The sequence below is a fragment of the Monomorium pharaonis genome, chromosome 1 (assembly GCF_013373865.1).
Source record: "Monomorium pharaonis isolate MP-MQ-018 chromosome 1, ASM1337386v2, whole genome shotgun sequence".
NCBI classification, from domain to species: domain Eukaryota; kingdom Metazoa; phylum Arthropoda; class Insecta; order Hymenoptera; family Formicidae; genus Monomorium; species Monomorium pharaonis.
The window spans coordinates 1,976,474-1,989,475 of NC_050467.1; the positions used below are offsets into that span (position 1 = coordinate 1,976,474).

Genomic DNA, 13,002 nt, shown 5'->3' on the forward strand with positions numbered 1-13,002 from the left:
AAATTATTTATGTTTCTTGCAGCTATTACCAAAATTCAAATATTCACGACCAAATTTTTTGTCATCAATTAAAAAAAAAGAGAGGAATAAACTCAAGAAGCTTGCAATTTTTAAATTTCGACAACTTTTATCGTATAGCCAAAACGTTCTTAATTTGCTGCGACATTTGCGCAGGCCATCGAAGACATCCCGACATGTTCTCCTCTTTTTTACTTTCCATACACGGGGTGCACTTGATAACCGCGAATATACGAGACGGGATTAAAATTCCGCGCAACGTCTTTTCCATTTTTTTTATCCACCCCGCGATACTCAAGGGCACACGAGGGATCTCGCGAGGTGCGCATATCAAGCGATTTTTATGGCCTGCCTATGTATCGTCGTAAAATCTCAGATAAAATCTTAGGAGCCGGGATAAAAAATTCGCGTTTTCATTACACGTCTTTTCATGCGTACACATCTTTCTACGCTGCAGAATTACTTCGAGCGTAAACGTTACCATGTACATACGTGCCGCGATGTACGACCCGCTAAAGAGAGAATATTTTTCGGAGTCAGATTTGCGGGCGCGCGCACGTTGCTCAACGAAGCTCACGATACCTGAAGAAAGCAAAAAACTTACGTGCGAGACCCAGGCTTCCCAGGCGAGACGGGGCATACCGCGAATTTCTCAAAGCCGGCGCCAGCTCCGCCGTGACTCCTCACGCGCCGAGTATTCCTTTTTCGTCGAACTGGAAGGAAGAGTAAGGAAGTTTCGGCTCCCATTTTTCAGCCGCGTCTATCTCCTTTTTGTGGCACGTGAGCGTCATTTGTCAGGGCACCTATTTTACTTTATAAGCGCGTCGCGCGTTCTTGTGTACGCTGCGCGCGGAAAAGTAATACTCCGGCCATCCCTCGTCAGGTCGCTGGATCGCTTAAATGAGCACTCCACGGGGGATTCGGACAATTAAACAGTTTATTCAGATCAAAACATGGTGTAGTATATACATACGAGTTAGTTAAACGATATCGGGTCGGTTGATGGCCAGGGGAACAGGGGGCAAGGAGAAAGGGAGAGAGAGAGGCAAGGAGGGAGGGGGTCTGATATGAAATCACCTATACAGTGAACTTGAGGTTCGGGCTTACGACCGCCAATCGATTTACATTATTGGACTCTCTCGCGTCGTTACGTACAACTGATTATGTACAGTCACATTACTCGCTACTGTTATTTCTGTGTGATCGCTTGCGCGCCTCTTCTTTTCCTCCTTTGCGCTTGATTGTGGTGGGTCACGCCGACCGAGAACGTGACTTTCGATACCTACTACTTTGGGGCGATTCCTCTCCGCAGCACATTACACGCTCGTCAAATAAGACCCTCGCGCGTGTATGTGTGCGAAAAAGATTGATATATCCCGACATTCCCCGCTCTTACAAAACGAATACGAGCAGTATAGTACTTTGTCTTATTCTAACATTCTCCCTCTTCCTGTCTTTTTTTTCTCGGTCCGCTTTAAGATGCGTCACCACCATCGCTCATCCTTGAACTTTGAATGGATTTTCTTGGACGTGAAAGATATGTGCCGTTCGATTGACCGCTGTCGATTCTTCGACGATCATTCGATAACGATTGTTAGACTCAAGGGATCGTCGCAAAATGGGTAAAGAAAAAGATTTACGTAGACCGGAAAGTTTTGGATCCTGTTACTGAAATCTACAAAACTATCGACGGCTAGGAAAGAAGATAAAAAAAAACGGGACTCTTTTCTTCTCTTGAGAAGGGAGAACAATCGTGCGTTAGAGAAATAACAAAATTCACATTAAAAAGAAAAAAAGGATAAAAGGATTTGAAAAATATCTTCCTATATGCGCAACACCAAAATCCAGTCCTGGCATTCGATCTAAAAATCGCGACGCGACACGAGGGCGCGTGAATTTGCGAGAGAAAGATCTCGATGTGGAGCGCGTTGTCGGGCGACTTTCGTGTCAAACATGAAACGTGCCGATGGGAAAACAATTTTCGTAATTCGCACGCGGGCAGGCGAGTTGAACGGAAAGTTAAACGAGGCGCCCGACAAGCGGTTCCGCCGAACTTGTCTCTTCCTCTCTCGAAAACTTGAACATTGTCGTCAACCTATCGTTAGACTCTCCCGTGATAATATATACAGCATTACATTAACTAACGAGCAACCTTCGTACTTGACCATTATCTCTTTATACACATCGAAAACACACACACACATGCACCCACACCCACACACTCGACGATTGATTCAACGTTACTCGCCTCCCGTATTCCGAGGAGGGTGACTACTTCGCGTTACCAACGCGACACTCGTTATTCATTCCTCGGTCCATCACACTCGTTTTCTCTCTCTCTCTCTCTCTGTCTCTCTCATTTTCTTTTTTCTGTTTTTTTTTACACATTACGAGTCTATCGATCATCCGAAGCGAGCGCAAACTTTTCCACGGACAAAGTTCGCGTTACACTGTTTCCATTAAGGATACGCTTTTCGTCGATTCGTTAGTTCCATTCTCGCCGTAGAAGTTTCACGACTTCGTCGCAAAGTGTCACGTGGAAGACCAGTTTTTGCAAAACCTTACAAAGTGAAGCTTTCTTCACGCGAGAACGCATGGAACGTCGCGCCGCGTCCCACTTTCATTCATTCTCTCTCTCTCTCTCTCTCATTCTCTTTTATTCCATTTCCCTTTTTCTCTCGTCGCGAGTTGAACGCGAATAACGATGATAACGATTTGATAAAGGACCTGTTAAACTATGTATATATTTACACACACGTGTACGTACATACACACACATACACCCCGGTGAGAACACACTTCTTTGAACGTGAGAGCGTTGAGTCTCGCACAGGGGCAGTACTTTTTTTCTTTCTTTACTATTCGGCGGGGAGTACAGAAAACTCATATCAGCAGTAGAAAAATTTATAAATGCTCTATCACAAATATCAATAGAGTGTAGTGTGCGCCTGGTCTTGTTTTTGTAAGAATCGCTTCCACTTTGCACGTTACACGGCTCGGTGTGGTTCATCCCCCTCGAGGTGGAACAAGGGGGACGTTTGCCTCTTTTTCTCAGCTGCCCGTTAATTTAATTGTTTTCGCTCGAGATAGTAAAAAAATTGAACGGCAGTGAAATCTACGCGATCGACGCGATCTCGAGATTCGATATGTGTGAGACGCGCTCGACGTGAGCGCGCTTTTCTTTCATCTAGGCGGGATTTTCTTGAAATTTTAATATCGTTATCGTTACTCACGTCCGTAATATCGCGTGAACGTAAATATCATCGACCGCGTTCGTTCGGCGTTGTCGGTGCTGGCGATATGCGAAAGTTGTGCCCAAAAATATCGAATTCGGAGAATTTAAACGGGATATCAACGCCCGCGTTTCCCACCCCTCTCTCACCTCCTCCATCTCTCGCTTTATCGCGATATCGGAGCTGATCGTTCAACCTTAAAACCGCATTTCACGCCTTCAAACTACACGCCAAAGTGGCATCGAGCATTCCCTTTCTTCCTTTCATTCCACACCTCTCCCTTCCGTTCTTTTCCTCCTCTCGCCCAACTTCTTCTCGGCACCTCCCCTACCCCCGGTATATTTTCGCGCGGTTCCTCCATTCGTCTTCATTCGAGCCATCGGAAAAGGGGTTCGTTCGAGAGCCTTTTATCTTTCCTCGTGTTTCACGGTCTGATGCTTCCGGACCAACGTTTCTCGTTGGTGGGATTCGAATTTATTTAGGGACATTGCGAGATGCTAGCGGGGATTCGCAAAAAAATACATATATAAAACAAAAAAAAAACAACAAAAAACGACGAGGAGAATAATAACGAACGAAAGATTAATGCGTCCGGTGAAAAATCACCTGAGGCCGGAAAATAAATAGCAAAATAAATGTAATTGGCTGGAAATAAAAAAAAGAGCAAAAAACTAGAATTTGTTTTTATACTGTGTATCTGTAAGATAAAAATTTATTCTGCGGGATAAAATTCCAAAAGTGGAATTGTGTAGTAAGAGGGACCAGATTTCAATGCTCTCTCTGTCTCCCTCTCGTCGAGATGCTTCTCGAAGACGTATTTTAAATTCGACGTTCAATCCGAGCAACTCTCTCGCAACTCGCGATTCGATTTTCCGTTCTCTCTTTATGGTCCGCGGCCGCCATAGAAGAAGAGAGGCGAACTTGGAGAAATATTCAAGAAGACATACCGTCGAAGATCATCCGGTTTGGAACAAAGAAAGGGGGGGGGGAGGGGAGAGGGCAAAAGCGGTTAAGTCGACGACCGAAAACAGAATGTTGGAACTTCGCAATACCACCCGGGGAGGGGCAGGGAAACTTCGACGAGTTTTCGGTTAACTTCTCCGCATACTTCCGTCTCTTCCCTCCAGGGTGGGAAACTATCGCGATCGTGTTTCGAAAACAATCGCGACAGACGGGGTGTCTCTCTTAATCTCGCGGACGATCCCGCGAGAAGTCACGTCGTGCGAGAACTCGCCCCCCCCCTCCCCCGCTCTCTCTCTCTCCCGCCTGTCGTCCTCAATCGGGGTGCCTTCGGACTCGAACGAAATCAATTGTTCGCGAGACGTAACGTCGATCCTCGGCGCGTAACGTATCCCTGGGCGTCCTATTGATCGCTCGAACTACTACCCCGCTAGTGAGTCTGCTCTCCCTCATTCGCCGAACGTCGGAGTCGACGATCGCGCCGGAGGATCGTTAGCAAACACGTTAAAGCTAACAGACGGCTGTCACGAAAACGGACAACGTGAACGCTTCCTCGGGAAGCGGGATCTCGAAATCGTTCTTGGATACGCGACGAGGGCCCTCGAGCACGTTTCGCCTTTCGCCGGGATCTCGTGCCGGCCTGCGATCGCGGCGCACGCGATAGTCGGTATTCTTGAACGGCGCTGTCAGGTTGACGACGACGATGACGGCGGCGACGACGACAACGGTACCATGTCACCTGCGGACCAACCGAGCTTCTAGACGCAGCTCTCCGGCAGCCTGTTCGCCATCAGTCTTCGTTTGATCGCCTCACCGTCGAGGCACTCGCCGGCCACGACGACACCCTGCCCGCCACCCACGACGACGCCTTGGGCGCCACCAATTACGACGCCCTGACCGGCGCTCACCATCACCCCCGTCACCGGCATCCCCGGCAGGTTCGGTATCGTGCTCCTCGACGGTAACCTCAGCTCCGTCGGCCTCCCCGTAAACTTGTGGCAGAGCTCGTCTATGCTTGGCGTAGGTCCGGGTGTGACCCAGTGTCCCGGGGGGTAACCACCTGGATAACTCGGCGGACTGACCTCCACGAGATTACCCTCTAGAACACCGAAGCAGACGGGATTCTCTGTTGGGAACTGCTGCAAGTAGTCGAGTACGTTATGGGGCGGAAACGCGGAGAATAAGTTGCGCTCGGGGGTGCGGTCCCTTCTCTCTCCCCCGGTTCCTTATTCTTCGCCGATTCTTCATTTTAGGTCACGCGGCAAGGGTGAGAGTTCACTGCAAAGTCGCGACCGAAATTCGTATCTTCAATGATAGCGCGAAATTTAACGAACAGAATAATATTTCATGCTTTTTTGAACTTTTCTGATCAATTCTTTTAATGTGCCATCCTATATAAAATTAAAAGCAGATATCTCAAAAATATTAGACTTCTGGAAAATTTTGAAGACGAAAAAGACGACCTTTTTTCCTTTATTTTTGAACAAACTTTCACGCAGTTTAAAAAGTACGTGACCATCTAAAACCGCGATTAAAAGGATTAAATAAAACTCTTTTTCCTTTAATTAAATTTGATTGAAAGGCACTTTTGAAGTCTCAAAGTTAAACGAACACAGAATAAAAAAAAGTAATAAATATACAACAATCACAATATTAATTTTTCTCTATACTGAATTAAACATTTGTAATTTTTTACAAACGCGTCTATCATCGAACAGCCTGCACGAGGATGGAAAAGGATATAAAATTTTCTCTAAGCGAGAATAAAATCATTTATCCAGTCAAATTAGGTACCGCAGATTGATACACGATACAATTTCGATCCAACCACATTGTTTCCTTTATATCAATCGCAACGTGCAAGACGGTTCAACAAAACATTCACGATTCACAAGTCTCCGGCTAATTCCAAGTTTGAAGGAGGCCACGTGCCACCCTCTTCTCTCTTCATACAAAGGGTCTACATCAACAGACGAACGTAATCGGATTCGCGCGGAGGCTGTTCAGCGGAGGGGTATCGGCTTCGAGGAGTCTTACCGAACTTGTTCGGGATCACGTCGGGATCAGTCTCCACGGTCTGCTGAGAATTCTGCAAGGGGTATTGTTGGGGCGGTAACTCGCTGAGTTCCGCCGGTTTCTCGTGCCGCGGTTTTGCCACGCGCTCCCGACGTACTCTGACCACCACTACCAGGATAATGAGCACCAGAGTCACCAGGGCGCCGACCACCACGCCTATCAGCGGCGACAACACGATGCCGGCGTCCTGACCTGCAAAGACAAGATTAAACGACTATTACGCTTCTGTGTTTCCAACTCAATCAAAGAACAATTAAAACTTACTTATTTGATCATTAAATTGTTTCATTGATTATTCAGTTAAGTGGAAACGTTTCCTGTAATATCTATAAATTTCTCTTTCACCTTTTTATGCATATTTATATATTAAGAAATTGTAAATGTTAAGCGTCACAATTATTTTTCATTCGTTGAAATCCTAGCAACGAACTACTTTTATTCACACAAATAAATAAATTTTTTTATAAAATATGAAAGATTAAATGTACGTTATTTCCTATCTTTTTTAATTTCGAGAAAATATCTTCAACACTATTCTTATCTGTCTTAATAACTGTTGGAAAGTGTACTTGCGTGTATTTTCTCTTTTGCATATTACAAATTTTTTCATACTGCGACACAGACATAATGTTGAATATTTAATTAAATCAAAGTTATAAGAATTGCGAGAAAAGAATTGTTGCTATATGTTGTTGAGCCCGGCGGTCGAAGAATAAAGTTAATGTGGCTAATCCTCCGAGGCAGAGGATTAACCGCACTGTGTCGCCGTAAAGGGAAAATGACTGCCGCTGCCTCGCACCCTCCCGCGTTACTTACGAGTCCCTTCATTTTTTCATGCTCCCCTTCTCTTTCTACAGTTTTGCTACACGCGTAAACAAACTCCCCGGCTGATGTCGTCGTAGAGGAAACATTTTATATTCTTCAACGTCAGGATTACATCTAGCACGCGGTATTTTTTTGTCGTGCCGTCACGTACACGATGGGTTTTACCAGCATTCGGTATTTTCAAATCGTTTGCAGAATCTTAAGTAGTAATGGCGATGCACGCATGAGAGAGTATCCGCGGTGGTTAAAAATTACTTGTAAGATACGCAATAATGTAACATTTGTTGATGTTCCAAATATATCACACATTAGGACAAATAGTTATGTAATTTTCAAGTACGAGTATACAGATGAGTTTGCAAATTGCACTTTGTGTGGCATTCATTTTTCCATCTGCAATATGGTTTAAAATCTTCTTTATAAACAATTTATAATTCATGCCAGAATTCTATTTACACAGAAAAAAATTTACTCTCAAATTGAAACTTATGTATTCAAATTAACGCGATCATTGTTTCGTATATAAGCAACAATATATAATTTTCTTACAAGAATTTGAATATTTTAAATTTCAAAATACTGTACTCTTATTTCAATACTATAAATGTTATTTCAAGAATATAATATAATTGTTTTGATAATTTTATTCTAAGAAAATTATAATCATCGATTTGAGCATGTAGTATTTTCTATTGTATATTTTTTTTCTTTCCGTTCAAGAAAATTATTCTGAAATAACAAGACTATCATTTTCTTGGTTAAACTATATAAAATTTAAAAATAAATCTTCATTCAAATAAATCTTTTCGATTTAACATAATATAATCTAATTTCAAGATTTCCATTTAAAGATATTGTTAAAACAACAATATTCTTTTTTTTGTGTATGATTTTATGGGCTGTATAATAAAAAAGCATGTATGCATATTTTTATTCTTCAACACTTTTTGTACACTGACATTTAAAGTTATGAATTCTATTCCAATTTCCGAATTTATCAATTATAAATCGTCTAAAATGGATTAGATGTATTCGAATAAAAACAAGCGATGTCCATTTGTCGTTCTCTTTAAAAATTTGGCGTGTCGAGTTAGATGGGCAATGATACCGGAGATTCGGCTCTACGGCTTGGCGCGTCATGTTGAAATTATTTTCCCTGCGATGCTCCATGCCCAACGATCGCCGGTATGAGAAATCTTGCAGCGTTGGTTTTCGCCTTTGACCCCGCCGTCCCATCGTATTTCGCCGAGCTCTCGCTCCCGCTTCGCGCACACGTGATAGCGTCCCGCTTGATAGCGCCGGCAGGGCGTGGGATCGCGCCTGCTGTTTTTGTCGGATAATTAACAAAACTGTTTTCTTGAACCGTTATGAGTTGCGATCAGGTGCGCCGGTGTGCGAAGCCGGAGTTGCAAGCCACGGGGAGGGGGGGAGGCAAGCAAAAAGGGCGCGCGCTGCCCTTAATCTTTAAATTTTCGCCAACTTATTTACGCCGGCTAACCCTCGCTGTTTGCGAGAGCCGATGCTTGTATCGCGAGCTCGAATCACGTTGATATCGTTTAACGTATCATTTCAGCATTAGAAAACATACAGTCGGTTTACCATTTTTCTGGCTGTTCTTTTAATAGCGCAATTATCATTACAATATTTCTGCGTTGAGATATTTTTCGTAGCACGAGAATTTTTCATTGTTGAAGAAAAGAGAACTATCGCAAGATCATGGGGAGAAGAAAGAACGCTGTTACAGTGTGTTTCACAAATGCCATTAATTATTTAGACAGCGGAAAGGTTTGGTAAGAACATTAATTTTATTTGCTGAAAATAATTTTGTTGAATCTGTAAATTATTTCAATATAATATCTCGGTCGCCACAGAGAAATGTATTATTATTTACTGAGGGTAGACTCCGTTTCGCTTTAGCAGGAAAATTTGTGTTTTCCGCGGGCAAATTTGCTCAGCGAGATTCTTCTACAAAACAGACCACGCTGTAATATCAAATAATTAATTATGGCGGCCCGCTAAGTTTAATTGCTTTCGCATCGAGCACAGGAGCGACTCTGGCTTGCTCTGTGAAAGTAAAACTCTCCTTTTTTTTTCATCAACCATTACGCGCCACGTAGCGTACCAGAAGCGCGGCGTCGTTGACAATCGGATCGGCCGTCTCGTTTGCGCGGTACGCGGCAACTTCCGCCGTAATACGGCCACATTTACGTGTGTAAATGCATTAACGCGCGCGCGGTTATACGTGCGAGGCATTTTGCCGGCGCGCGCGGGTGGTAATGCCCGTAAAACCCCAGGTTTAATCAGCCGGCAGTCTAGGATACACACCGCCGCGACCGAGCCCGTAACCCGAACAGGAACGAGGAGAAGTTCTGTCTGCGCCGCGCGGCGGTATTACATCGAGCACGGGGCCGTAAATGAACTCCACGCCGAGAGGAACTCGGCGCGCTGGAACAAGCCGAATGCCGCTGTCGGTCGAAGCGACGACGAGCGGAGTGGTGAGCTTAGGAGAGTCGGTAAAACGCGAGAGTGAATCCCCGAGATCGTCTCGTTTCACGTCGCGTCGCAGATCTCAATCGCGCACTGCTTAATTGAAGTTCGATCCGTAAGTCGGACTAAAAAGTGATGCCATTAAAGACGAAAAAGAAACACACAAGCGTAGAATTGTAATCGTAATAAAAGTCATACGCTATTACATGAACGTCTCCGTCATGTTTTGTCCGCGACCTCTCGTGTCTCTCAGTTTGTCATAATCGCTACTTTTCCCAAATCGGGAAGGTGAAAGTCACGCCACGCGGGCCGATCACGCGATCGAGTATCGCGGGGTCGTCGTTTCCATTTTTCGTGTAATTGGTCGCGGGCTTCGACTAGACTAGTAAAGGAAGATTTATGAAAGTTTGTAGTCGCACGTACGGCAAGCATGTCACGTGTGAGTACACATAAGCGACACGGACTCCTATTGCAACGAGCTTAAGAAACTCTCGTAAATTCATCCGGCTCTGTGGATGAACTGCAGTAAGGCTTTTGACAATTTAGTTGAGGAAGATTTATGATGCCCGTGAGTATACCGCGTGCGCGCGCGCCACTTTGACGGCTTTAAGCTTTTTAAATATTTCATTTATTTCCACGTCACTTTTCGACTGCGAAACGGCACGCCGTTTCGCTTTTATACAACCTCGAGTTTCAATTACGTCATTTTTCTCTTGCTCCCCGCATAAACTCCTTTTACTCGCACCTAAGAGCGCGAAAGCACTGTAACTTGGAGCTTAATTTGAATTGTCGAATTTGTTCCGCGTTTGTTTACAGTTTGTGCAAGTCTTGGGCGATGCCTCGCGTGAAGTACTCGTTATTTGCGCGAGTGCACGTGTATGTTTTTCAGATCGGCGGGTAATTTTTCAATTTATTATTACTTCAATGGAACTTACGCTCGATGGGGAATAGCTACAGTTAGGGATCGTATACAACCCTAAGCCTCCGATACTGTCTCGTAAAAGTTGCAATGGAAGTTTAATCGAGTTCTACGCGGAGAAACGTCTGGTGCCAGGGTAGTAAAGATAAACCGGTCCTTATATCGTCGATCCTTGAGAAAGGACTAACGGGATCTCAAAGGGAGAGAGAGAGAGAGAGAGAGAGAGAGAGAGATCGCATATCCCAGCGGATTCCCGAATTCCAAGTTCATCGAAGTTTAGATCACTAATCGGACTTGCAGTAGGGTCAGGGATGGAATCTAACCACTTGGATTATTTGGGAAAAATATCCCTCGACGCGCGCAGATAGGGGGATATTCGAAAGGGGGAAAAAAAAGAGAAAATTCCGATCGCCCAAAATGTTGCGAAAGTTTTTCTATCTGTCAGGAACGCCGGAAACTTTGTTCGTATTTTTGATGGATTGTTATACCTGTCGCGTCTACTTCTGCGTGATTTTTAGGAAGATGTGCACCAACCAACACAATATCTTTGACATCAATTTATTCTGCTGCCTGACGTGGCGGATAATCAAATGGCGTGATCAATCTCAATTATGTATTTCGTTATGCTTTGATACTGTATTACGATGAAGACTTTTTTCCGCAGGATGAATAATCGCAAACTTCGAACTGTTACCCGGAGATGTTGTTATTGGAAGGATGGTACGTCTCAATATCCTGTATCAAGAAAATGACAGTGAGTTATTCCCTAAGCAGCACAAAATCTGAATTTTACTTAACTTTAATTAAATTTTACCAAAGTTTTCGGCATAAAGGCGTTATAAGAGTATAGAGCTCGGGGCGAATCTTAACCGGGAAGCGGTACGCTCGGCGGGGGTTAGGGAAGATCGTCTTTAAAGGGGAGGGTTACGCCACGTAACGGTGGTATCCGCGTCAGAGGTGAGACGAAGGCTCAGAGGTCATGGTGGCCGGTTAAGTCACCAAGAAGCCAGGCTTAGCTCGCGCTCAAATCCAAGTTCGGCTCACCTGGATTAATTCCAACGTAGGGTCGACCCCAAATCGCTGTTACGCTGCCTTTCCCCCTGCTTTCGGGTGAAGCGACGTAGAGTCTCTTCCCGCTTTCAATTAATGAAACGTTCACGCGGCTCACCTCCCGTCGCTCCGTCGCCATGGATCATTTCTCGAACGAATTTCCAAACCTCATTGTGGCGAGAGACAAAGCTAATATAAACTTTCGGGACTTTTAATGTTATGTAAGCCTAACACTTTCCAATTTGTTGGCCACGTAATGGCAAATGTAATTATTTCATAATTTAATCTCTATTTTAGACTTTGACTCCGAGATATACTGTAAACGGATTTCCGACAATAAGATTTTCTTTTCTTACAATTAAAATCGAGAATAGGCCAACAAAATGTCACAGCAGAATTTTAGTGATTAATATTTCTTATGTAATTTTCTAGTTCTTCAAATTGCGCGCCGTTATTTTCGATCTTGAAATGTAATTCTTAAATTCAGAGTAATAATATCACAATATTGAATCAATAATCAATTTAATAATACTGATACTAACAAGGATCCATTGTAGTAATGGCAAGGATTTAAAATTGAATCGATTTTAATTGCATTATTACCACGATCTAATCTCGATTATCTTTTTTCTTTTCTTATTTAATTATTTTAAATATAAAATTATGATACATTCTGTAGAAAGACTTTTTTCGTGATAGCACGTACTGCATTTCGCGTGCAACAATCAGTCGTCACAGAATGGCGAATACTTGGCGACTGAACGCAGGAATATGGGAGCATATCAGCCGATTACTGTTAACCGCTTAAGAAGCTCATGCTAAGTCAACAGATCTACTTGAACGTCGTGAAACCTTTGTTCCGGATCATTCATCATCGTGCGCGCTCATCAAAGCTAATGAAGGATGATGAAGAGACGGCCGGTAGGTCGATGGTCGGATCGTCTTTGATGCAATTAGTCGATATCACGCTGGGAATGCATGATTCCGAGAATGCGAGACGCTTACGAAAATTTCAGGACGCGAGTAACCTATGTATCCTACGTCGGGCAAAAAGTTAATCTCAGATATCATCGCGAAAAATTTCACAGAAGACACCATAAAAAAAAATACAGAAATATTTTATATGATTATTAATATTCACGATAAATCAAGAAATCAACGCGTAACGGTTTCGACATTCGTCTTCTAATTGCAATTAGCAGATCCGGGAAATGCAAAGGAGTCTTCGTCGATCAATTCCTTCTTTGTACGTGCGTATATGGGCACGCTCAATGGTGCGCATCGGAGCGAAATCGGCAGCAATTACCACCGCAATCCCGCCGCGCGGAGTGGATTGACTTGCCTAGTCAAGATGAAAGGACGCAATTCTGTGGCAAGGCAACACACCGCCGCAGATCTTGAACATTCCATCCGTAATAAACGCTCACGGCGGAG

General features: G+C 43.9%; 1 protein-coding gene across 2 annotated transcripts in view; it reads right to left on the minus strand.

Annotated features, from left to right (window-relative positions):
* Window positions 1-937: 937 nt before the first annotated feature.
* The window catches only part of LOC105839826 (nephrin), a 352,537-nt gene continuing 340,472 nt past the window's right edge, over window positions 938-13,002 (minus strand). The window contains exons 13-14 of one of the 2 annotated variants that reach the window (XM_036295449.1): window positions 6,249-6,479; window positions 938-5,310 (exon numbers count right to left, since the gene is read on the minus strand). In XM_036295449.1, coding sequence (XP_036151342.1) covers window positions 4,970-5,310; window positions 6,249-6,479 — 572 coding nt within the window. In that variant the 3' untranslated portion in view covers window positions 938-4,969. The other variant, XM_036295450.1, reaches the window with a different exon arrangement.